The sequence below is a fragment of the Embiotoca jacksoni genome, unplaced genomic scaffold, assembly GCF_022577435.1.
Source record: "Embiotoca jacksoni isolate LCO1_2020_lvr unplaced genomic scaffold, fEmbJac1.0.p SCAF_2, whole genome shotgun sequence".
Taxonomy (NCBI): Eukaryota; Metazoa; Chordata; class Actinopteri; family Embiotocidae; genus Embiotoca; species Embiotoca jacksoni.
In genome coordinates, this window is record NW_027185340.1 from 1,444,300 (window position 1) to 1,471,144 (window position 26,845).

A 26,845-nucleotide genomic window follows, 5' to 3' on the forward strand; every position below is an offset into this window, starting at 1 on the left:
GGAACCGAAGCGAAGGACACGTTACAAACATTGAGCCGCAGCGGAGGCCATGACGGACGTGTCCACGATGACGGACGTGTTCACGACCCGCTGAGGTTAGCCGGCGAGCTACACAGCTAACCCGAGCTGCGGCTGCGCGGCTGCCGTAGATGCCACCTGTCACTCATAATTAGTCTTTCTGTGCGGGACGCGTCAACATGAGGATCCTGAGGTTTCTGAGGAGCAGCGTGTCCATCGGAAAAGACATCGACTACTACTCCAAATTCTCCCCCTCCCCCCTCTCAATGAAGCAGTTTCTGGATTTCGGTGAGAGTGACGTCACAACCTCCTTCTGTCGCAGGGCTTCACGAGAGAAATGCAAAGATTGTGTAGTTTCTAATATCTTTGTAATCATCTGGCACCGTTTATATGGAGCGTGTTGACTCACTGGATGAAGACATCCCCGCGTCCTCCCGAGCGGGACAGGTGTCCCTCCTGTTGGTGGATGTTACGGCTGAATCAGCTAAACAACAACAACAACAACAACACATAACACTGTTTTTCTGTGGCTGAGTTGTTTATGGTGGTTTGATTGATCACATATTGCACCAGGGAATATTCACACGTGGAAGCAACACCGTGGAGGTGGTGGACAGGATGGTGCATGGACTTATATTACAATATGTGACGATTTATCACAGGACATTTGATTCAGAAACTGTTTACTGATAAAAAAAAATATTACACAGAGATGTCTGTTTTGGGTAATGTGGCATCATATCCATAATAATAATAATAATAATAATGTTGTGCTGTTTCTGTGTTTATTGTCTCCCTGCAGGTTCAGAAAACGCATGTGAGAAAACCTCCTTCTCCTTCCTCAGACAGGAGTTACCTGTGAGGTTGGCAAACATCATGAAGGAGATCAACTTGTTGCCAGACAACTTGTTGAGGACTCCGTCGGTCCGGTTGGTCCAGAGCTGGTTTGAACCTTTTTTTCTCTCCTCACTTTGATTGCACTCCTCTCAGCGGCTGCAAGCGTGATGAGGATTTATTTATTGTATTTATTTCCTGGTGTAGGTACATGCAAAGTCTTCAGGAGATTCTTGAGTTCAAAGACAAAAATGCAAACGATGAAAAGGTCACATACGAGTGAGTTTAATTTCTCTCAGTTGTCGTGTTTCATTCATTGCTCATTTCATCTGCTTTATGTCTGCAGTTTGTTTTCATGGTTTGCTGTAATTGTTCTGACTTTTAATCAGTTTCACAGATGCCGTGATAAAAATCAGAAACCGCCACAACGACGTCATTCCCACCATGGCTCAGGGAGTCGTGGAGTACAAGGAGACGTACGGCACCGACCCGGTCGTCAGCCAGAACGTTCAGTACTTCCTGGATCGTTTCTACATGAGCAGGATATCCATCAGAATGCTGCTCAACCAGCACAGTGAGCACATTTACCGTCTGTTCGTCCTCAGCCAGTGAATCCAGTGAATTAACAGGAGAACTGAACCCGAGCTTGTTTTCTTCGATCTATCTTCCACGTTGCGACACTTTAATAAACCTGCAGCTGACTGTTATTTCTCAACGTGTTGCGGCCGTCAGGTCGGGGCACGCACATTTAGTCATGGAGGAACCGTTGTCTTTATTTCAAGGTGTTTTCCTTCCCCATAATCGACGCGTCCTGCTGTGGACGTCCTCGTGTGTTTCTCTGCAGCGCTCCTGTTCGGTGGGAAGGTGAAGGTGAATCCTGCACACCCCAAACAGATCGGCAGCATCGATCCAAACTGTCGCGTCAGCGACGTCATCAAAGGTGAGAAGGTCGTTTTAAGGACACGGATCCTTTGATGGGACGGGGTGTGAAGCCATGCTGCGGTTCAGGAGTCCTTCGTGTTGTGTAATGCAAACAAATCACTTCTTGTAGACGCCTACGAAAACGCAAGAAACCTCTGTGACCGGTATTACATGAACTCTCCTGAGCTGATTCTGGAGGAATTCAACGGTAACGTGTTTTGGAAATTAGTCCGACAAAAACCCACAAACACTTTTAATTATGTCGCACTTTCTGTTTTTTGTATGTAAATGTTATAATTAATGAATTAATAAATGAGTTCAAACATGGCTAATAAAATGCTGTGATCATGTGTTTGTCCTGACAGTCAAAGAGCAGGGAAAACCCATCTCCATGGTCTACGTTCCTTCTCACTTGTACCACATGGTGTTTGAACTCTTCAAGGTGAGATTAAAACCTTCTCGTACATGTTCTTAATTCAAGTTTCACACATATTATCAGAGAATCTGAACAGCTGCTGCAACTTGTTGTCCTTTTTGTTGTTGTTGCGTTAAACTCCTGAATGACCGTTTGCTGCAGAACGCCATGCGGGCCACCATGGAGCTATACGGGGATGCCCTGGAGTATCCTCCCGTCCAGGCACAGGTCGCTCTGGGAACCGAGGATCTGACCGTGAAGGTGAATGTTTACCGCTGCATCTCTGACCTGCTGCTTTCACGTGTTGTGTGATTTTTTAAAATTTCATACGGTCTGTTCTTTGTGAGGTGTGTGATCGAGGAGGAGGCGTGCCGCTGCGCAAGATCGACCGACTGTTCACCTACACGTACTCCACCGCTCCGAAGCCGAGCATCGACGGCTCTCGAGCTGTTCCTCTGGTCAGTGTCGTGTCTGAAATACTCAAATCTTACTTTATTTACTTCCAGTGTCGCTCGAGAAGTGAAGTTCACTTCATGTAAAACTGTTTGTGATCAGCTGTTCGTTACTGAAGTTGGATTTTGGATATTGGTGAGATTGTGTCCGTCGGTGTCCATCAATAAATAGTCGAGCATCATTGAAGTATCACAGTGTGTGTGTGTTGTGCAGGTTATTGTTATTGTTTCCTCAACTTCTGTGGTGATTTGTGTGCTTGGTTTTAAATTCTTGAGCTCATTCAACATGTAAACAACTTGTTAAACCAACTTCTCACCTGACTGAGATCTGCAGCACATCGAGGACTCGATCATGTGGATTGCACGTCGGGGTCACATTGATTTAGGCTGCAAATCTTTTTTGTAAAAGTTTAAAACCCAAAATAAATAATTACAGATTTTTTTTTATTCTTGCTGATATCTGTGCAGTTTTGTGTGACGTGAATCATGATCACTGGATTTGAATTGGATTCAATGAAGTCTCAGAGAAAAGCCAGCTGTCGCAGTAAAGACTGAAATCCACATTTTTCCTGTCTTCTAAATAAAATGAATGAAATTATCGTACAGGTGGACAATAAAACAATATCAGGACAAGGTCTCCTTACTGAATTAAAGCTGGATTACTGATATTATGTCATCACGAGTACTTTGAAGACTTCTGATCATCACAGTCTCTTCTTTTGTAATTTCCTGGCACACACGGCTGAAGGATTTCCTTCAACAACAGACTGCTCTGTTGTTTCAGATCGTGTGGAGATGAAGTCTTTGTCTTTGTCTTTGTCCGTCCTCAGGCCGGTTACGGGTACGGCCTGCCCATCTCGCGCCTGTACGCTCGCTACTTCCAAGGGGACCTGAAGCTGTACTCTCTGGAGGGTTATGGAACCGATGCTCTGATCTACATCCGGGTAACTGCAGCGCCGCTCGAGCAGAAAGACGACCGTGTGCACGAGGGACTCGGTTTTAACCGTCTTGTCTGTGTTTCGGTTCCAGGCTCTGTCCACGGAGTCCGTGGAGAGGCTCCCCGTGTACAACAAGTCAGTCTGGAAACACTACAAGACCATGCACGAGGCCGACGACTGGTGCGTCCCGAGCAAAGAGCCAAAGGACATGACCACGTTTCGCAGTTTCTAGGTCCAAACGGAAAATGTTCCTTCAGCAAAGTGTGCCAGAGAAGTTCAATGTGAGTGAATGAGTGTGTCGTAGTATTTAAACTGTTCACATTTCTATTTACAGAAAGTTTTAAAGAAGAAAAGACTGATAGAACAAAGTTTGAGTGCGATTTCATTTGGAACATCAGTTACGATGAACATTTCAGAGTCACCAGCAGTTAAAACAACAACAACACAAATATTTCTCACTTACCATCAACGGAAAGAACTCAGAATAAACAGGAAGTTTTCCTGAAAACACGAGAGTAAAACCAGACAGTGATTTAAAAAAACATATCCATTAACAGACATTTCAGCCTTCATTTAATTATACATAAACATCTGGATAACAGCCTAATTGTGTCACTGTTTCTACATCAACTAAAACATGAAGACTGTTTAGTCTCTGAAAAGTAAAAATCAGCTGATGCATCAGTCAGTTTTATTAGTTTTTTGATGTTTTGAGAACAAAAAACTTAAATTCTATCGAGCTCTCAAAGTCTCCAACCTCAGCACCTGAAACTGTGTGTGGTTGGAGACGGTTCAAGTCAGAGGAAGACGTCTTTCTGAGAACTCCTGTTTTTAATCTTTTAGTTTGTCCTACTTGTTTACAGCTTTTATTTCACGTGTAGCAGCTTTTTTTTATTTTGCTGAACCTGAACTGTTACAGTTGCTGTCGTCCTCTGCTTCATGTGAAGTTTAGTACTTTGTAGGAAAACAGGGTTTTGTTGCTTTTTATTTTTGTAGCTGTTGAACGTTTCTGCTGTCTCTGGGTAGAATCATTATATTTAGGTCACGTCCTCTCTTACTGGATGATAAATTCAAGCAGCATGATGAAGTCTTGGTTTTAGTGCTGTGGTTGTATCATTAGGACTCATTCAGCTAAATAAGTAGTTCAGATTTGACATGTTCCAGCTGACTGAGTGGATCAGGATGAGTGAAGATTAAGTATTTGACAGATTACTTTTTGTCTAAAGCTTCTTTGCAGGTGAACAGAAGTGATGATGGAAACGTCAGAATATCATGTTTGGTTTGAACTGTGACAGTTAAGCTGAGAGCATTAAAAATGAAACCATTGCTTCTGTAGGAATGTTACAGACTGTAACCTCACGTGGAGCAAATGTCTGAATAAACTTCTACAAACGATCACCGTCTTCTATTTCGGCTTCAGACCGCCCGTCATCCTCAATAACTTCAAAAATACATCAATGATCCGTTACAAACTGAAACGGATGTCTAATTTGAACATTTCAATAAATGTAAAATATTAAGAGTTTCTGTTAAAGCTACTTTGGTCGGTGTTGACTCAGCTGTGTGGAACTGATGATCTGTACAAGACAAAGATATCAAAACAAGATGCATGAAGTGAAAATTAGTTTATTGGCGGTGTGTGTACCAAGAAACGTTTCTGTGGTCTAGAAGGTTCAGTAAACAGGATTTCCTTGCAGCCCAACATGTCGTATTCGATACAGAACATCTCGGAGTCACGCTCCAGAAAAAGAGAGGAAGAACTTCGGTTCGGCTCTTTATAGTTCAGCCTCACATTCGGACATGTCACCGCTCCAGACTCACGCGAGTCCTCGTCAAAGGCTCGTCCTACCGTCTGATGGACCGGTGAGGTGTCCATGTAGCAGACCTGCATGCTGTGTGTATTTACATGGAGCATCTGTTGCATCACATCTGAAACAGCAGAGCAGCATTTAGCGCTTCGCCCCTTCTCCATTTGTTTGTTGCTTTTCATTCAGCAAGAACGACGGCCTGGCTATTCTACTTAGTAGAAAAATTTAGATAGTATAAAATTAACAATGGTATTTGAGTAAAAAAAAAAAGATATGCAGTTAATTGGCACATGTATAAAACGTATTTATACATAAAACCTTGTCGCCCACTGAAGCTTAAAAGACAAATATAGTGCTTTTATCTGAACTGTACAGTAACTGTTCCTGCAGAGAGTTCAACATGGAAACAGGCATATCATATTAGCAAAAATATAAAATGCTAAAAAAAGCAGTCTACATTTGACTTCCATAATTAAATGTGTGCATGATCTGCAAGAACTGCATAATATCTGTAGACAGACTTATAGAATTATAGCTTCTTGCTTTTAGTGGTAAAAACAATTTTAAGATATCTTTTTGGTCACAAACCCAACTTTCCTCATCTTTCAGTTAAAAGCTGAAGTTTGATAAAGTATTTGGGGAAAAAGTGATGAATAAAAGAAACAGGCTACAGTATGAACATATATCACAAATGACCACTCAGTCCGCACAGAAACTCTCCAGCCAGTCGAGTTCTGTCCACGTTGGCATGAACAAAGTGACATAAACATTATGGACCGGTCACACAGAACAGCTGTTTGTCGGGTTCTTCACGGTGAATAACGTCGAGCTGCATGAATTTGGAGGACAGCTGATCCTTCAGCAGACGGAGTCTGTGTTGACGGCCGGTCTCCCACTGCGCCGACCCTCCTTCCCTCTTTTCTCCCTCTGCTTCTCCAGCTTCTCCTGGGCCTTTCGCATTTCCTTCAGCTTTTTCTTGATAGTTGAACGATCACTCTGACTCGACACGCCGAGTGCCTGGGAAAAAAAAATCCAGCGATTTAAGGGAGAATTATGCTATTTTTTGGGGAAATATTCCGTACACTACAAATTATAAAATAAAATGTTCATTCTGATGGAAAAAATTATATCAAGAAACAATTTGCAACTTCAGAATTGTAGACTCGTTTAAAACTTCCCTTTTGATTGGCTGTTACATAAAATATGAATTTTATTACACAGAAGACTAAATGCCATAAATCTACAGCAGTGTGTAGAGTCTAAAATTCTTGTCATATATTTCCTCTCCTTAATAAAATGCCTTTCAGCTGAAACAAAAATCACAGAACCAAAACCACTTTTAGCCACTAGGTGGCAGTGACAGGCTGTCAACCCCAGACCGGTGATGTCTTCCTGGTAATCACCTCAGTGTTTAATATCTTAAACACTCATTCCAACTACGTCACTAAACAGCTAATTCACATTAAACCATCATTTATAAGTTCTTTTACCTTCAACTTGTCACTGTCTAAGTACAAGAGCTGCTGGCCGTCCACTCCTTTAGCTGTAAACTCCGGTGTGTACTGGTCCATGTTCATGCCCATCAACCAGTGACAGACCTGCTGATTGGTCCATTCAGAGACTGGCCGGTTCTGCCACTGATACTCTTTACCCGTGGCTACTGGTTCATCATCCAAAGTCTGCAAAGAAAACCGACATTACAAACACATATTAGACAAAAAGACATACGGGTGCTTCAGTGAGCAAATTCTTTTTATACTTCTTAAATTTCAAATGTCTTTTTCTGAAAATACCTGTGCAGGATACTGAAACTGTCTTTTAGTGTTCAGTTGTTTTGTGTCACGTGTTGTACTAAAGATGATTCCTCGTGTGTCGTGCATGAAAATACACATTTTAAGACATAGTCCAAAGATATGCAGTTAATTCCTTCCCCCCGTGTTAATCAGCTGTATGATGCAACGGGCTGAATGTCTGACAGTTTATCAGTGTTGTCAACGTACAGTTAAGTGACAGGTGGTGAAATACAGACTTTTATCTGAGTATATTTGAACTTTCTAAATGTGAGGGAGATGCTGTAAAGCAGGTGAAGTAGGGAGCTCATGCTGAACCTTTATAAAACAGTAAAGCCAACAACACCGTATTGAACATGTAGTACCAGCCCTCATACACTCAGCTAGCACTTAGAAAAAACACACGTGCGATGACAGAAAAACACAAATTAAAATCTCTGATGCAGGTCAATGTGTTCCTGTGTTTTACGGAGACACCTGAAAAGAACTGACGAGAATATGAGAGAAAACCAGATGGTGAAACCTCTGAGCGAACAGCTGAGCAGTCAACATCGTTCTGTGCTCTAAAACACATGAAGCACTGCTTGACAGTTGTTCAGAGGCAAAAGTAAAAACTGTTAACATCACAGCAGACTTGCAAAAAGCTGAGCTGCAAAACTTCTTGTAGCACAAAACAAAATAGCTTTCACACACACACACACACATGCAGATCTCTTATATCCCGTCTCCATTCATGATTTAATCTGTACTATGAAAGGGGGAAGGCTCAAAGAGCATGCTTGAGAATGTCCCCTTTCAGCTGCATCAAGGCGTCCCACACAGCTTTTGTGACTGTGCAACAAGGAGAGCACTCACCTCGCTGGAAGAGAAGATTAAAGTGTGTGAGCGCCCAGACAGATTGGGTTCAGCGACTAACCCAGAGAGGTCTGTACTGGGACTGGCAGCGTTAGAATCATCTATGACTGAAAAACTCTGGAACAAGTGGAAACAAGGAACCAATTTACTGAAGTAACACATCACCAATCAGAACTTCTTGACTACGAGGCAGAATAAACAAACATGACAGGAATGAGGGTGAAGAGCTGTTTCTGTGAGGACTGATAAATGATTCAAACTTATCACAGTGGCAGCAATCCAGGTCATTGATTATGAGCAATGATCAGAAACTACTATGCAGCACAAAACCCAAGCTGATGAAGACTGATTCACCACCAACAACATCTAAACTACAACAGCAGCGCTAGGAATTTAAATGAGAGCACAAACACACTCAGGTATGGGGTAATGTTTTCACGAGTGGAGGCGATGCCAGTTATTTGATCATTTTTACATGTAATGTCGTCTCAAAGTCAAACTGTGGGTTCAATTTAGAGGTCGTTGCACCTGCTAAGGGCAAGTTCACGTGCAGTTTAATTTCAACATGGTGTGAAAGTCACAAAACAAATTAGTTACAAAGAGCAGTGTTGAATTTGCACACAAATCTCTGGTCAAATTTCCAATTAGCCAGCACGACTCTTCTTATACAAACCAGAAGGCATTCCCAATATTGATGAAACACATAACCGTAGTTTCCTAAAACACTACCACATACCCACCAAAAGAGAAACGCGGAATTATTCATAGCATGTGTCGAAGGTGAGAAATTACAAATCCAGAAGTGGGTAAGTTAGTAAATGCTCTACCGTGTCATCTACGATCAAGGGTGAAACAAAATGTGTATACTGTACCAGATCTAATGAGCGACTGAATAAAGAGGACCAGGAGAGATTTGTCTGTTTAAGGGAAACATGGCTCAGAGTCGTATGTTCAGGCAGCAAGGCACTTAACAAATACCACGAAGCACACAGCAACAGAACCAAAAGCATTTTCTTAGCAATCTCCTCCTCTTGGTTTGTGTCTTGAATTCATTAAAGTATATGGCAGCAGCAGCAGCAGCAGCTTCCACCACGGCCTGCATGACACTCAGCCAGCTTTCTAACTGGCTGGATTTGATGTGTCACTGCTAGCAAACTCCTCCAAAAGACAGCAAATCCTTCTCTGCTGTGTCTCTGATGGAAACACTTGGATCCAGTTATTTCAGCCTTCGCAAGGTGTATCTTATTTTAGAAACAGGAAACCAGCCTCACAATGTTTACAGCACATGTAATGTTTACAGCACATGTAATGTGCTGTAAACATTACATGTGCTGTAAACAGCTGGAAGACTGAGAGGGATCAAGTTTGTGACCCACTGATGTTGTAGCTCAATCTTAATTATGTTGTCTAACATACAATAGAACTGATATCTTATTAAAGCTGTTCTGGCTCCAAACACTCTGTATATCCCAGATTTATTTTGACACACGTTTCCAGGAAGCTTCGTACCTTATTCTTACGATCCTGGCTTTGCTCACTGCTGGTCTCATTTGCAGTGTAAGGCAGGCTGCTGCTGGAGGACGAGGGCTCCCTGTCCCTGTCTCTGTCTCTGTCTTTGTCTCCGAACCAGGAGAAGGGCATGCAGGTGGGGATGGAGGTCATGGAGTCTGCAGGAGACAGGTTCCCCCCAGATTCCTCCAGTAACTCTGCAGACCCTCTGGCCATTACACAAACAGGAATACACAAAGACACATCAACTCGCTTTCATACAAGGTATGCTGTATAAAATCATTAATAACAAATAAGCAATCTAGTTTAAGGTTTGACATCAGGAGTGAAAAGAAAGTTGCGACTGATTTCTGTAAATATTGCTGTTTAGTTTTTTTGAAGTTACCAACCCAGTAAGAATGTTCCCACATAGCTGTCAGACATCCAGTAATATTAATAACACTATACTGTACTCCAACAACTGTCTCGAAAAAAAAACTTTAAACAAGGCCAAAAATCATTGAAATGTCAATTATCATTGTATTTCTATAAATTATATTGAACTCATAATAGCCATGAAGTACCTGCTGTCCAGAGACGCTCTCATCGCCTCCTTGTCATGTTTTTTTCCTTTGCCACCTGATTTCCGGAGGCCGCTGTTTTGATCATCAATAGCATTTATTTAGTTATTTACAAAAATAAAAACAGGTAGGGAACTTGGACAGAATAATAGTGATTAGTTTGGATACTTGCCCAAAGTCTGGAAATCGTCTTTTAGGTTTTCCTGCTGACGAAGGCTCGTTTACCTCCTCTGGAATGAAATGAGGATTATCAGTTCAGAGCATTTGTCTCCCAGACGTCACATGAAGGCCTTACGTACCTTTCAGCTCTTTGCCCTTGCCTTTGGACTCCCTCTTCTTCACATTGCGCATGAAACCAGAGGGAGAATGTGGTGAAGAATTGTGTTTTAGAGGAGACAAAGAGGGACTTCCGCTGCTTTCAACACTGTCTCCCTGTGATGGAGACAGAGACGGGCTGCTGGACAGCTCGGCCTTACTCCTGGCTCCATCTATAGCCTCGCCTGGATCGTCTTTCTGTCCGTTCCCAGGATAGCACACGGCCACTGGGAGGGACAGGCTCTCCTGCATGGACCTCCTTTTGCTGGGAGATTCCTGCTCCTCCTGCTCCTCCTGCTCGTCCTCCTCTTCAGTTTCCTGTCGGGACCAAGCTAATTATTTGTGAGGACAATACAAGGAAGAGGGGATAAGAGCTATTTATATAACAGACAGCTCTGGTCCTGAGTTCTGATTGGCTTTTTTCGGCTTTATTGTACCGGTGCACGATTATATAATAATGTTAGAGAAAAAAAACAACATTCAAGGATCTTCTCTATTGTTTTTCAGCCTGTGGAGGTATGTTGAGACAATTGTGCATTTTAGGAAAGGTACCGCCTCAAGATCACACAGACTTCATTATTTATTAACATTGAACATGGAGGGCAGAGTAGCCAGAAAATGGGGCGGCAGTATAACTGCCAGCTGCCATCCCGGCAAAGAATCCACATTTGTTCACTGTGATTGGTCAGCTCTACGGTGGGCTGCCCTTCTTTGGATGGGAGGCGTTGTGTCACCTTTGAAATGGCAGTTTGAGCATGAATGCTTCTTGATGGGGTTTCAGGCTTCATGTTGCACCTCCTACCTCCTGATGTTGGAGATGTTCTACCAGTCTGATGTGGCCAGTGCTTTGTACTTCGCTGTGGTCTGCTGGGGGAGCAGCATTGGAGCCGGAGACACCAACAGACTTAACAAACTGGTTAAGAAGGCCGGCTCCATCATCGGCTACAAACTGGACAGCCTGGAAAAGGTGGTGGAGAGGAGGACGCTGAACAAACTATTGTCCATATTGGATAATCCTGACCACCCTCTCCACCACCTGCTGCACGGACAGAGGAGGACGTTCTCCAAAAGATTCCTCCAGCTCCGCTGTCATAAGGACAGATACAGGAGATCATTCCAGATACAGGAGATCATTCCTGATACAGGAGATCATTCCTGATACAGGAGATCATTCCTGCTACAGGAGATCATTCCAGATACAGGAGATCATTCCAGATACAGGAGATCATTCCTGATACAGGAGATCATTCCAGATACAGGAGATCATTCCAGATACAGGAGATCATTCCTGATACAGGAGATCATTCCAGATATAGGAGATCATTCCTGATACAGGAGATCATTCCAGATACAGGAGATCATTCCTGATACAGGAGATCATTCCAGATACAGGAGATCGTTCCTGATACAGGAGATCATTCCAGATACAGGAGATCATTCCAGATACAGGAGATCATTCCTGATACAGGAGATCATTCCTGATACAGGAGATCATTCCTGATGCAGGAGATCATTCCTGATACAGGAGATCATTCCTGATACAGGAGATCATTCCTGCCCACTGCAATAAGACTGTACAATAACTCACCTCTGGCAAAATCCATCACCTAACAATAACACTGTTGACTGTGTTTCTTGGTTGTTTGTATATAATATATATAGATATATACTGTACTGTATATACTGTGCATTTTATATTTAATATTTTTTACTGCTATTTTATTGCATTTCTATTATTCTATTATTATCTTATTGCTTCTGTATGCTGCTGTAGCGAAAAAATTCCCCCTCGGGGATTAATAAAGTAACTACCTACCCTAACCTAACCTACCTGGCGTCAGGTGGCTAATTGTAAGACTAGAATCTTTTTGGTGCTGTAAATCAGGACAATTTTAAAAAATACCGTGAGTTGTTCCTGGCAGACCTGAGAGTGACGCGAGGCTCCGGCGAGGCTCTCCTTCAGTTTGCTCCGAGACGGAGGTTGACGTTTGGCCTTCCGAGCCAGCAGGCCTTTGGCTCGGTGTGCGCTGGTGTCCAAGCGCTCAGTTTCAGGGACCAACTCACTCCAGTCCGGTTCTGTGGCAGAGAAAACATGAATTCACACCAAATAAGTCATAAGCGCCGTTCCACGGTGCCAATGACTGACGCGGGTTCACTTGACTTTATGATGTGTGCTTGTGAATGTTTTACAGATTACACAATGACGTTTTAAATTCAAAGTAGTTTTAGTATCCCAGCGTACCCATCAGTGAGTCAACAGATTGTGTGTTGGTGACCGAGTCCTGGCTGCTTAGTCGGTCCTCTGCAGCAGAGTCCTGACCATTCTGGCTTTCCACAACTGAAGCCCCTGTGGACTCCAGAGCGGCTATCTGTGGACAAAACAAGCAACACTCATTTTAGGGTTTCTAACAAGTCTGTTGGTGTACAAGCATTTATTTACTGAGCTGGACTCTTACCCTGTTCTGTAAACTCTCCATCTGCTCCTTGTACCACTTGTCTTTTTCATCTAGAACTTTTTTTAGTTCCTCCTCTTTCTTCACAAAGTCTATTTCTCTGGGGAGGAAACAAGGAAATGTGGTTTCCAACAGGCATTTAGCTTGTAAACATGTTCAATTTGATGTGATAAACACTAATCCACTAAATTCTACTGGCAGATATTCTCCTTCGAAAATCACAAAATATTAAATCAAAGCACGAATGTAGAACAAAATATATTTATACAATATTTCCAAAACATTGACACAAATCGTTCAATAAATACAGGAGAGAAGCTTGCTGTGATTTACTCAGGCTGTATATTAACTCTATAAATGTATTTCTGGGTTAAAACGGTCAGTTTATGTAATCTAATTTACTTATTGAGTGTTACAAGTTAGATTTGGTGAGTATTTCTTCTATCAAAATAGCGCTATTTTCCTAAAACAAAGATTTTCTGTTATATAGTACCGTGTCTTTTTTTTAGATGTAACAATTATTAAACCTTTGGTTTTTTTTTTATATTGGTATCTAACTGAATGTAATAAATAATGTAATTTGTCATAAAAAACATTTTGTTTTAAAATGGGCTGTATGTGTAAACTGAGCATTGCCCCCTCCAACAGTGACGTGTTGCATAACTCACTTCTGCTGGTAGTCCTTGAGCAGTTTCTTGGCCTTATTGTACTTCTTGTCCAGGGTCTCATACTGGGCCTGAGTCTCTGCTAATTGTTCATTCACACTCTTACACAGAGCCTGGGCCTCCAGCCAGTAATTCTCCAACTTCAGGATCTTGTTGTTGCTATCCTCCACCTTTTGCTCCAGTTCAGACTCCCTGACTTCCCATAATGATTGGTCCTCCTCTGATGTCCGTAGCTGTACAGAGATAGTGAAATGTTAATTTAGTAAAATGAATGTGTTCAGCTGCTGAATGGCCGGCAGTCAGACAGACACACAGCCCGTATTAGATGCCAATCTAAAGGACGAGGTCACAGGTTTTCTGTGTGTTGACCAGTTTTCTTCAACATCCTCCTGTAAGTGCATCAAAAACAAGTTTGATGAAACAAAGTTGTACCATTGCTTTTTAATTTAAATGTACAGACTGCGAGAAAGATATTGAAGATCATTTGAAATAAGTATCTTAATTACTGTCACTGTAAAAATAGAGTCAAAATTCAATACCGCTGTTCATATCATATTTAATATGTATTTAATTTGTTGGTTTTACACTTTGTATTTCTGTTGTATGTTATGTGAATATATTCATCATACCTTTTCCTGTAGTTGGTCTATTTCAGCGGTGGCAAGGCTGTGCTCCAGCTGCAGCTGTGGAAAAAAAAAAAGAAAACATTTTTTTTTTAAACTTTTGATTCATTAGCTATCGAAACAAAATACTGAAACAGTTTCTAAACAACCCAACAGTGATACCTCTTTGAACCTGAAGGCCATCTGAGAACTGTCCATGCTGGTCGGCATAAACGAGGCCTCTGAATCAGGCAGCTCAAACACCTCTGCGTTCCGCCCGGGTGAAAAATTAGACCCCAGAATCCTCTCATCCACTCCTTCCTCCTCCTCATACCGCTCCTCCTGAAATATGACATCACATACTGTGAACACCAACCATGCCTAGAAACATGCCCAGTATGTGTCAACAATGCTCCCAATGTTCCCCACAGTCTGGAGGAGGGAACGTGGTAATCAATACATCATATTCAAACATCGGTAGGCTGGACCACAGGAGAGACTGCAGGAGTTTGACTACACTGCATTAAATTGAATTAACATGAACAACATAACAAGACTATCACCCACCAGGATGTGTCCTCTCCCTCACTGAAAACTTTTCTTCCGTGTCTGCTTCAGTAAATTCTACACATGGTCTCTGGCCACTATCTTTATCGCTAAAGCAACAGCTTGTGGCTGCTTGAACTTCAGACAGCAAACATTTCACAACTCTGGCGGACAGATGGTGGTTAAATGAAGACTTTCCAGAACAGTAGAATAGTGACACATGGCTTACTCACAGCCAGCTGCTCATTTCCTGGTTGAGCTGAGTGGGATTGGACTGGGCGTGGCAAAGGGGCTACTGCTGTGTTCATGTCATAACAGCATTATCATAATTACAAGTATCTGATCTGTGGCTTTTTTATTTTATTTCTGGAAGCTCTGATATATCCAGCTTGATGATACATTTTCATGCACAACACTATTCCTACAACTGTCTTGACCTTTTCCATGTTTTCCTTTCATGCCATGATCACAGCATTGAGCAATGACTGACCCCTTGAAGGACGTGATGACCAGCTGACTCACCTCCTCTGTTGAGTGTTCATAGGGGTCATCTAGGTGCTGCTGCTGCTGCTGGTGGTTCCTTTCCTGCTCTAGTGTCTCACTTATGAGGCGGGCTACCTCACTCTGTGTTCCTGGCTTTTCTCGACCAATCAGGAACCTGTTGGGATGTTTTTTCAGTTTGTCAGTGCATCATATAATGTAATATTTCACATGTTGCCTTAAAATAACAGCCTGCAGGGTCTCATGTCTTTTTCACCCACTAGGCAGACATGCATAGTTTGGAGTACATTTCAGAGCTGACGTCATCATGTGGGTGTTTTCTTACCCTAAATAGTTGAAATGCTACAATACTTTGCGCAGCCTCTTTCACTTAAAAGAAAAAAACAACTCTCCACAAGTCTGAACTTGCAAAAATAAACTATATGAACTGCCCGTTTTATTTGATCACTGTGAGATAACAGCGGTATATTCTGGTTACCGAAATATCTTTTCAATGAGGTTGTTTTGCAGGTGATGGGCTTAAAACTGACCTCACTGTGCCTTTGGTGTTTTTTAGGACTGTAGCAGCAAACAGTTGGGTGACTCCCACCAGACTGATACCATCCACCTCTACTATCTGGTCATTCACCTGAATGCTGGAGAGACAGAAGACAGTGAGAATTACAAACAATTTCCAAGTGTGCCAGGCGTCTGGTTGTGTCCAGGACATAATGAGTGACTGAAGACAGAACCGTCTTAACTCACCATCCATCCTTCTCAGCAGCTCCTTGCTCTGTTATGGTTTTCACAAAAATGCCGAGCTTCTCCAGACCTTGGTCAGCTCCCACTCCCATGCCGATGATGCTGATACCGAGCCCATTGTCTCCTGGATGCAGAGCAATTATGCAGATTTTAAAAAGTAGGTTGAAAGAATTGCACACAAACAAGTTGAATTCTACACCTTCACGCCCAAGATACTCTCTGCACATTAAGATTACACAAAGGCATGCGTGAAATGACTTTCATGAATGTGTAGAATTCATCATTTGATTGATGATTTACTGACATAAATGCAAAGTTAATACTGTTAACTTTAATATGGCAAAATATGTTTTACTCTTCATGAAATGTTCCTCACTGGTTGATTCATACTCATAGAAATGTACCTTCAGTGTTACTAAACCCACCTTTCTCAATCTCCACAGGGAATACATCCATCTTCTCCACCCGCTTCTCCAGCTCATATTCTGCAGATGCTGCAACTGGGTCAACGTCATCATTGCGCCGATCGTATTCCTCATTTGAGAAGGTACTGAAAACCTGCATTGATCAAAACATCAAGTGCATAGCTTCAATACTATGTCTGTTCAATTCTATGTTCTTACCAGGTAGTTAAGCAACAAGCACATTTATATTGAGTGGTATCTTTGCACAGACAGCTTATTATTATTATTATTATTTTTTTTTTATCTGGGTAAAATGAAAAAGGACACATTCTTGATTTTGCTGACATTGAATGGAGAGAGAGAATTTCACTCATACTTTAGACCTCTGCTACAGAAATTAAGGCACCAGTGCGCAACTGAATCACACTTCAACAGCTGCTGAAGGACAGTTGAAGCCTTTGATGAGGATTTGGAAGACTGACATTGAAATTCACTCTGCTATTCATTAAACTTTGGCCTCACAATTAGGGTCAACAGAGGATATAAAGCTCCTTAATCCAACTGTACAGATTGCATCTTCACATATTTTAACAAGTGTAAATGCAAATGACACTGAAGCAGAAAAAGGAATTCAATAACATACTTTACAGGACAATTAATCCGAGTTTTGAGATGTTGTGAACTTTGCAAGTCGGCGTTACAAAGTGCTGGATGTGTCCCAAAGGCTGCTTTCTGGTTACAATTATAAAGCACACACATCAGCAGCATGGAAAGTAGGGCACAGCTGGGGAGAGCTAAGCAGTGGATGGAGCAAAGATCAATATGTAGAGGTGACAAGTGATGACATCAACACAGTGAAAAGAAAATTGAGCAACACAAAGAAAAACCTAATCCCTTATCCTTCAGTCAACAGTCACTGCCCAGTGCTCATAACCAGCCTCGTGGTTTACTACATACCATAACACTGTGCTATTTACCTTGAATACCACCGATACAGCCAAGCAGAAATGTTAATCATAATCCACTCGGAAAAACACTTGGGGTCAAACTACAGTGAGCACCACGATGTCAGGCATCAAATGGACCAGGAACTCAGTCATGACAATCTGCATAGTTCACTCTGTATTACACACCAAAGCTGTAAACAAAACAGCTACGCTATTGACTATTCTGCCAGTTAATTTTATCAAATATTCTACAGCAAAAACCTCAAATGTCATTAGGAAAACCAGCAAATTCAGTTCAGTAGTTTCATCTGTGAAGCGTTGTTGATAAGAAAAACAGATTGGAGTTTAGCCAACTCCATCGGGGGCTGATGCCTGATTATGCAGATGAACCCACCAGTAGGTTGGTAATATAACCCCCCTGCTTTGTCATTATTAGTCTTTATCTGGGTGGAGTCTTGTTGATGCTGGCATCTACGTCAAAAGGTGCATCACACAGGTGTCGCTGACTAAATTCATTATACGCATGCAAATAGTTTGGCTGGGGGATGGTAGCTTCAGTGAAAAGGAGGCCTACTACCTGGAAAATTAAAGTATTCGGATTGAAGTTTTCTGCAATTCATTCCATTGAAGGTCAGTGAGATAGTAGAGAGCAGGAGGCCGGCTCGCAAGCTCAACAAGGTCAGTGGTGAGGGTTGAGACAAAAGCCGATTGTTCAGCCATTTATTTACTAAAGCACAACTATTCAATGGAGGAATGACTTGAGAAGCTTCTAAGATTTGTTTTTGAGAATCTAGCTGATGAAATGCTTAGAGACCTGTATACTGGATTATTATTTAACAAGATGTATACATGGATAAACGTGTGATGTGATATTTGCTCCATTCTGCTCCACTTGACTAATTATAACATCAAGTCTCTCAGATTCTATGTTGGATATCAGAAGTGATTAAACTGCAAAATGAAATTACTCACCAATCATCAGCCTGTAATTACAACTAAATAAACTCCTCAGCCACATATGCAACTGTATACAGTCTTACAAAACAAAAAAAACACAAATAAACTGGCCTACACAGCTAAAATAACATCCAAAAAAAAGAAGAGCCTGAAACCATAAGATTACACTGAGAATGACTGACACATCTACCATGAGGATCTATGATGTAATCAAGTAAACATTTCCACTCTGGGCAACACGGACTGAGATCTAAATCCTGCAGCGTGTCCAGACTTGAAAAATCAACCACAAGCAATCTTCCTCTTGTCTTTCTGTCTCCTCACTATATACCCTTTGGATGAAGCCCAAAACAGTGCAGATAGTAAGTTTGCAGATAGTAAGTTTCCATGATAACTCACTAAGATCTCCATTCAATCTGTCCGTGTGAATTACAACAACTATTACTGTACACGTGTACTGCGTTATCTAGAAAACAATATGTACAAGTATTGATTTAGTACACTTTTCTGGTACCCCACTCATGTAGTGCCCCAAACCAAACGAAGGAAAGATTAGACCGTGGTTGATTATGCACACTACTGCAGCTCTGTAGTTCAGGCAGGAATGCTATTCATGGGGCCTCAACCGTCCGTCAACCCGAGTGAGTCCTCCGTTCCAAATTCTTCTCCTTTTTATACGGGAACAAGCTGATTGCCACAGATTTCAAATCTACAACCCCAAAACCCAAAACAATACACCGTGCACTTTCTCCCCCCCTTTTGTAAATATGCACGACTCAAGTCATATTTGCCCTCCTTGCGTATTTGAACTAACAGTGCAAGTCTTTGACTAACAAACTTGAACTCACTTCTATTAATAGGACCGACAAAGCTTTTAATTCATACAGTTAGAAATGGATTCACAGAACTAGAGCAGACTGAAATTTCATTAAGGATAAAAGATGCTTTTTAGTTTAGACTATGGAGACTTTAGTAATTAAGGATTGAAAATGTAGGTTAATAGAATATATGCTGTGCCGGGGCATTAGCTGAGGAGCAGCATGGCTTCTCCCCCCTACCTTCCCCTGATCTCCCATGTCTGACTTCCCCGTTGCCATGGACTCTTAGGCCTTTTTCAAACAATGTTCTGTTCTTTGCTGAAACCTAATCACTCAACCACTGTCTTCTTTGCAGGAAACACAGAAATCAATCTCTTTATTAGCCTCTCCCTCACAAAAACAACCTCACACACAGCTTACTGTCTCCAGTCTTCAGACTAAACACTCGTTTCATTTCATGTTCAGCACAGAGCCCGGCACAACGATCAGCTAACATGAAAACACACAGCTGTTGATCAGACAGACTCCAGCAAGCAAGAGACCAAAGAAGAGTAGAACTAACAATTCCTCCTCAACTTTATACAGAACAAGGTATTTAATGCGTTTTTAATGCTTATTTCTTCCCTTAAGATCATTGGATCAGAAGACTGTTATGCCACCATCATATTTCATTTCTTCCTAAACACTAGCCTTCAAGATGTGTGGTCTTTTCATCCTTCTTCCAAAACTCTCGTGGTCTTTCCTCTGTATGTGTGCTCACATGCCCAGATGTACAAAATGCCCACACCCAACCTGAAAGCCTTCCCATCTCCCTCTCATTCCCCTCCACTCAACAGAATACCAGTGTGGGAAATGAGTCAGCAGCTGCGAGGAAAAGCAAACCAGAGAAATCTCTTGCCAGTGCAAAAAAAAAAAATTAAAAAAAATTGAGGGCTGACCACTGGATCGGGGAGCTCGTACTGTAAGCGGGCCTCCAAAGAGACAACAAATCAAAACATGCTGTGAGAGTGAGCCGGGGCAGGGGTGGTGGCCTGGCGGAGATCACGGCGTAATTAGGAAAAAAAGAAATGAGGCCCAGTTTTTAAATCCTGAGCAAATATGCCAGGATAGCAAGCATATGTCTTATACTGCCTGTATGCATGCTCCTAAAATGATTAACACTTAATGGACTTCACATACATTCACTGTAACTGTCACAACAAACTTTATGTTTACTTTCCTTGAACTTTAAAGTGTTAATGTAAAACCTACAGCAGGAAGAGGTGGAGTCTGAACAGAACAGCGTGCCATAATGGAATCAAATTTCCAAAAGGAGTGCGAGCGTCAACAGGTTGAACAGGTTTGTTTATAAATGGCTCACAAAAACTACTTGTGTCCTGCAAGAGCTGCTAAAACCGCCAACACACAATTACTGTTAACTTGCAGTGAAAATACACAGCATCTGCTAATATGTTCGTCTGCAATCACATAATGAAACGGTTTAAGGCAATCAGCCAAAGACTCGTCCCGAGAGGTTTAATGGACAGCATTGAGTGGGCTGCATTAGTATTCTGCCCTGTGTTGTCAGACAGTCTCCCACCAGCCCAGGTGGTTCGAGGGAATTCAGATCCTCTCTGCTGCTCGGATAAGGAACGAGCCATGTCAGACACATTCCTAACTAAAAGACCTGTCTTAGTTAGGAAATGGAAAGCATACCACTACTGGATGGGTTGGAGGGCAGCATCCACATTTTTTTTTTTTTTTTGTATTGTGTCCCTTTTGCTTTTCTCCAATCATGTAAAATATGAATAGAAGAGCCCTGCTTAAATTAAATCCAACAGCATATATGCAGAATGACAAACTCTGACTCAGCAAAACGTTCCTTTCAAGGCTACTGCAGAGACACCGCAGGGCATCTATGGCACTCCTGGTTTGTTTTGTCTCCATTTTAATGTCTTTACAATGAGCTCTACCTGACAGCAGGTGTATGAGGAGACAGCAAATAAAGTGGACAGTGAACTTGTGGACACTACAAACAAACAACAAAAGATGTGCTGAACTAGTTTCAGTTACAAAGACCTGTACGATCCTTAACCACAGAGAGAGCGGTGTAACTGCTGATGGTACATCCTGCGAATCAGTTCCTGGTTTAAGAAAATATTTCTGTTATGGTTGACTGGTTGTTTTTTACTACTCTTCCACATCACATGAATCAAGGTTGGAAGTTTTTACCGGACAGGGACATTCCTGGACACTAACTTTCCAGGACTGCATTTATTTGCGGTTATAAAGGTAATAACGTCTTCATTACAAAGACCAGAGATACGATTTCAAACAGGGGTGCAGGACTTGTATTGGTACTACAGCCCGAAGGTATCACAAACTTATTCACTGACACAGCAGCAATGGGAATACAGCATTTCAATGCCCTACTAAAGTGTGACCATATGCAGGGGACTATTCATACAAACCATAAAGTATAAAATATTTAAACACCATACAGTTATTCTATCTGTGATCTTTCTTATAGTGCACATTCTGAGTATCAGGTACATTAAACGCATTCAGCAACCATGAACATTCAACTATCGGCTCGACTGCCTTCGAGGCACCTCTTCGTCCCAGTTTCTCTTTTCACCCCTGATAAGGTCGACCCATGTTGAAACTGGACATCTCCTTTCCTTCACAAAGAGGACCTTTCTTCCGAATAGGACACCTCCTCTGTCAAGAGGCCTCAGGTTACGTAGGGACCTGATGCTGTTGTGAGCCACAAGCACAAAGCACTTCCTCTCTCCGAGTCAGCTCCAACTCAAGTGTGCTGAATCCCGGTGCCAGCTCAGACCAGCAGACTGTGGAGAATGAAGTAGTGCTAGCGGGAGGCTTTAGTTAGCCACAGGGAGAAAGGCTATCTGAAGGACATCTGTGAGACTTAATTGTCCAACAAACACCGAACCTTGACTCCATAATCTTAATCTTGGTGCATGTTATAGCGTGCAAACATTCATGCAATTACATAAAAAGTCCATTTAAAAGAAAGGAGAGTTCAGTTGAGCTAATTACCTTCTTATACTTGTTCCATTTTACAAACTGTATATCCTCCACTTTCCCCTGAAAATCATTACATGAGCTCTCACATCAGCTGGGTGACATAAAGACCGCGAACAAAAGCCACCCATGTCTCTATTCTTAAAACATACAAACTAATATGACCTGTTACATTCTCAACAATTTAACAAATACCACCTTGTAACGGCTGTCAGCCTTCAGCGGAAAGTCTTCTCACAGTACTTCTGAACAGTACGTGAACGGCCACAGAGAGACAAGCTGGCATATTGTTGTGATATGTGACTACAAAGCTGTGTTTATCTGTCAGAGGTCCACTTTGACCAGACGAGGCCGACTGTTGTTTGTGTCGCCCTCACTCCAGGTCAGCTTCTGGTCCCCTCTCCCAGGACCCCCTGCCAGGATGACTGGGTTGGGGGGGGAGGGGGGGGATCCACACCCTGAGATAACAACACATTTTTAGGCCTGGGTAAACATCGAGCTCTGTGGTATGTACTGGAGGGGATTTGTTTCCCCTGTTTTTTTGGAAAAACGTTGATTAGACATGGTGATGGAGGAATATCAGTGGTGGAAGATATCGCTCCTACTTCCACCACACCCCTAAACACCTACAGGCTATGTTTACAACGAGGATGTGTGGCAATAGCCAAAGAGATTACGCCTACTATTCAAAGTACTGCCAGTCGAAAAAAGATCAACAAAACAAAAATTCTACCCTTAATGCAATATTAGTTCTCTCAATAATAAACACATGAAGGGATTAAATAAAATAAAAAATAAAAAGATCAAGCCTTTATGCTTTTCACTTCACTTAATAAAGCATTTTCCCCAGTTTACTAAAGGCGTTGTGGTAGCGGCACAGAGCAGTTATTTGTCTAAAAACTTTTGCATTTTTACCTAATTTTGGACTATAATCATTACAATATGTATTTTAAATGGAACTGCCTGCCATTAAAATAATTACCACCAAACATTAGTAAAACAAAACCTATAGTGAAGCTATAGTGGCTTTAGTGCAGTGAAAAAAGTTGTGTTATAATAGAGGGGAAACCCTGTAATGGATACTAAAAACCTCAACTCCCCAGTGGTGATAGAATAACTTCGCCATAGTATGGAAAAAAAAAAAAAAAAAAAACATATGGGTGACTAAATCCCCTAAATTCTCCATTTCCATGTTGGGCAGAAGTGAAAAGTCTCCAAATCACAATTCCTGATCAGAGGGGAACATCTCTAATGAGTAGAAGCACTCATCCATCGAGGTCCTGATTTCTTACTGTACAGTGTAAAGTTCCACATGTGGCTCTCTGCAGCTCAGCTGTGGCCCCGCTCTCACCGGCTCTTATGCAAAGTCAACATTTCCTAAAATATCCCAAACAGCGATACTACATCTTGTCCCCGAACTTCTCACGGACTCTCAAAGGAGTTGTCAAACTGCTCGTCTTCCTGATCACCCGGATTAAATAAATCATAGTTAAGATTTTTTGAAGCTCGTCTGACGATACGGTGCAGCAGCTGTGACGTCAACATGGCCGACAAAAGCATTCATTCTCAGCCTCCGCTAATTTGTCTGCAGGGAAACACCCTGTTCAGACACCAGTGCTGAGTCAGTGGTTTATAATGAAGGTGCTGTGCGATATGTTTTTGGTGCCTCATACTTCAAATATAAACAAAACTAAATACTTACCATGATGGGATCTATGGAGAACTGGATTTTCCTCTTTAGGGGAGGCTCATCTTCATCTGATAGACCCGGGGCCTCGTAGCAGACATCATATTCCTTATACATTTGATCATCCTCGTCTTCCTCTTCTTCTTCCTCCTCCTCTTCCTCCTCCCTGAGGACCTGGTCTACATCCTTGTCGTCTACAAAAGCTGCGTTCTCTATACCGTACACAACTGGAGAGGCTCTGTCCAGCTCCACCTGCCCCTCCAGCTCACCCTCCTCCTCAGCTGCCTCGTCCTCTTCCTCTCGAGTATCTTCACCGTCTTCCCGTCTCTCTTCTTCCAGCCCAAACTCCTTGTTAAATTCCAGGACTCTGCCTTCACCCAAAGTCTCCGCTGCCCTTTGAGCCTCTTTCGTGTCCTCTCCGGATACGGCCTGATGTCCAGGCTTACAGTCCCGTGTTTCTGGTGGAAAGGTTCTTTTTGGGTCTTTGGGGCGTCGCGTCTTCGGCACCTCGAACACCTCGTCTTCAACACTCTCATCCGCGTTGTCCTCACTTTCTGAAGACTCATTCTGTACTACTACGAGTTCAGCCCGTACCACGCTCACCCCTCTGGAGTCCATTGACGAGGTCTGGCCGGGGGGCTTGTGCCCGGGGGGGCTTTGTACCACGCCGTCATTACTCTTTGCTTTTTCAGAGTATTTGGCCCTGTTGGCGTTCTGAGAGCCGCCAGCTGACGGAGAAGGCTGCTTCACATCGGCTCCGTCCCAACCAGCAGATGTCTTACTAAATCCATCCCCAGGTGATGGGGAGCATTTGTAACCGTGGTGAACTGGGGTCGTTTGCTCCGGAGAGAGCGGTTTGTGAGCGTTATCAGTTGTCAAAGAATTAGATTTGGATTCCGCGTTAGTGACCGGAGACGCCGGTTTAAGCGCCGTAGATGCTGGTTTGTTGTCTTTATTTTTGTTAGTGGCATCAGTTACCGTAGAAGAGTCTGTGGTGTCTTTCAGAGGAGAAGCAGGTTTATGTAAGCTGTGCCCTGTTGAGTCATTTTCAACGACGTAATTTTCTAACCTCTTCGACGTCGGCCCTGCGTTCAGTGACACTCCAGACATTTGCCTTTTCTCGCCATCAGCCTTCTCATCTGGTCGACTTTTAACCGTGGAGGTTTGCTCCGTTTTGACGGAGGCCTCCGAGCATCCCGATACTCTCCTTGTGCTCTTCCCTTCGTCGGAGGCACTTCCGAGGGACAAACGATTCACTACTCTGTTCGGAGACTGCTTTTCAGCTGCAGGCTGCTCTTTGATGCCTCTTTCAAATAGTTTTCTAGTCACCGAAAACTTCTCTGCCAAAGCCACTTTGTCGATCTCAACATCTTCCCCCTTGGGTGTTTTCTCTAAACTGAGCGATTCTGGGCTCGGAGCACCGCCGAGGTTCCCTCTCTGAGCGCTGACAGGAAACTGCATCTTCGGTGGGGACGCATCAGGTTTTAAAGTCACTTTCACCTCTTGGCACTCCTGTTGTTGACCATCCATCTGAAGGAATATGTTCTTTATCTTATTCACTCTGGTCCCAAAAGGCCTCCCCCTGGAGTCCTCCCGGGTGTCACTGGATCCATTTGCAAATGTTTTGGAGGCGCCTTCGGATTTTGTCCCATCAAAGGAGCACTTAATGGCGTGGAAGTCAGACTTGTACGCGTTTCTGTGAGGGGACGCGCTCCTCAGGGTCCTCTCGCCTCCTTTGCTTTCTGCTTTGATCATTTTCGCTTGTTTATTTATGCAGCCCAAATCTAAAAGCCGTTTGTTGTTGTTTTTTTGAGACAGTTACGGTGGTTGGTGATTAATTATTATCCCCCCTCCCCGACGACTTTACGCAACCGGAGCCATGGGTCCGGCGGAGGCTTTCTGGAACAGTTGGTCTCAACTAAACAGCGAAGTCATCTGAAGAGAGAGAAACGCAACGGAAGACACATTAATACAGTTAATACCAACTATTAACGATTGGTTAATCGTTAATACCGACAAATCAAACCAGCTGTAACGTCTAACGTTGTTAACTTGGGTAGTTAGCGCGCACAGCCGTTTGCATGCTAACGTTAAACCCAAAATGTTCAACTCGGAAGTAACTTTAACTAAACACGAACTTCTGTTGTACCGTAATTAAAGCGGATAAACGTTGTCGGTGTTGTCGGTGCCGCCGACCGTGGATTAAAAACGGCGAAACAAAGTTCAACTTTCGTGGGCCAACAGTTCAACAACCCTCAACGTGAGCGTCTCCGTCTGGACAATCCACTTCAAGTACGAGTCGCTGAAAACGTTAAATGTTGTCCCGGCACGCGACACCACACGAAGGTAAACACCGTCCGCCGCCGCTCACCTCCGCGCTGCTGCGTCGCGTGAGCCGCCGAACAGATAGCTCACCGTCCCGGTTTGGTTTGTTTGGGTTTGTTTCTAAAGAATGAAACTTGTCCCGTCCTTGTTGCCCACCGCCATCATTCCCGCTCCAGCGGCGCTTTTCCTGCCTCCTCTTCGCTCTTCCAGACCTGCCGCGGGCGGGCTGCGCGCTCACGACTCTGTTTGCGCGGCGCGCCGCCACCGACCAGTACGGGGCGATCGGGAGCGCGCGCACATTCCTGGACTGTAAAACCCACCGCTCCTCTCCTCCTCCTCTCCTCCTCCTCTCCTTCTCCTCTCCTTCTCCTCTCACTCCCCTCTATTTCTCCACAGCACAAGAGACACGAGGAGTTGTGGGAGAAAGGCGTGGGAAGGAGCCGAACCCGTTCCTCCCCTCGGAGCTCACCGAAACCTCCGGACGCACCAAAGTCCACACCTGGACTACAAAAACTCGCCACTGGGGATCATTTCCACTGAGCATGATCTGCAACCGAAAGCGGCAAAAGGACAAAGAAAGCTCCCATTCCTTCCAACCTCTTCTCTATACAATGGTCTCACCTGATATGATCAGTGATTGATATGATCATTTGTTACCTATCAGGTTTTGCTTACTTGTCACGTTGGAAAAACCACTAAAATGTGTGAAGTGTTTTCTCTTTCTCTGGCCAGGTGATGTCATCATGGTTACATTGGCTTG

General features: G+C 43.0%; 2 protein-coding genes across 8 annotated transcripts; one reads left to right on the forward strand and one right to left on the reverse strand.

Annotated features, from left to right (window-relative positions):
* Positions 1-6: 6 nt before the first annotated feature.
* pdk1 (pyruvate dehydrogenase kinase, isozyme 1) lies at positions 7-4,973 on the forward strand. 2 transcript variants are annotated; one of them, XM_069153818.1, is made up of 11 exons: positions 7-95; positions 821-962; positions 1,060-1,131; positions 1,242-1,426; positions 1,697-1,792; positions 1,904-1,981; positions 2,139-2,215; positions 2,351-2,449; positions 2,536-2,646; positions 3,471-3,584; positions 3,670-4,973. In XM_069153818.1, the coding sequence occupies exons 2-11, from the start codon at positions 895-897 to the stop codon at positions 3,808-3,810; spliced, it is 1,041 nt and encodes a 346-aa protein (XP_069009919.1). In that variant the 5' UTR covers positions 7-95; positions 821-894; the 3' UTR covers positions 3,811-4,973. The 2 variants fall into 2 exon arrangements, with proteins under 2 accessions (XP_069009919.1, XP_069009918.1); XM_069153817.1 differs by lacking the exon at positions 7-95 and adding an exon at positions 198-306.
* A 215-nt stretch (positions 4,974-5,188) lies between these two features.
* ppp1r9ala (protein phosphatase 1 regulatory subunit 9A-like A) lies at positions 5,189-26,506 on the reverse strand. 6 transcript variants are annotated; one of them, XM_069153819.1, is made up of 21 exons: positions 26,132-26,506; positions 23,776-25,695; positions 16,349-16,481; positions 15,927-16,047; positions 15,713-15,817; positions 15,204-15,339; positions 14,319-14,477; positions 14,163-14,216; positions 13,537-13,766; positions 12,872-12,968; positions 12,658-12,784; positions 12,340-12,491; positions 11,218-11,373; positions 10,400-10,733; positions 10,273-10,330; positions 10,104-10,175; positions 9,541-9,748; positions 8,904-8,948; positions 8,032-8,148; positions 6,877-7,065; positions 5,189-6,403 (listed from the first exon to the last, which is right to left on the reverse strand). In XM_069153819.1, exons 2-21 carry the CDS (start codon positions 25,513-25,515, stop codon positions 6,245-6,247), a joined length of 4,392 nt encoding a protein of 1,463 aa, XP_069009920.1. In that variant the 5' UTR covers positions 25,516-25,695; positions 26,132-26,506; the 3' UTR covers positions 5,189-6,244. The 6 variants fall into 6 exon arrangements, with proteins under 6 accessions (XP_069009920.1, XP_069009922.1, XP_069009923.1 ...); XM_069153821.1 differs by lacking the exon at positions 26,132-26,506 and adding an exon at positions 25,910-25,998; XM_069153822.1 differs by lacking the exon at positions 8,904-8,948 and having other exon boundaries at positions 26,132-26,409.
* Between the last annotated feature and the right edge of the window lie 339 nt (positions 26,507-26,845).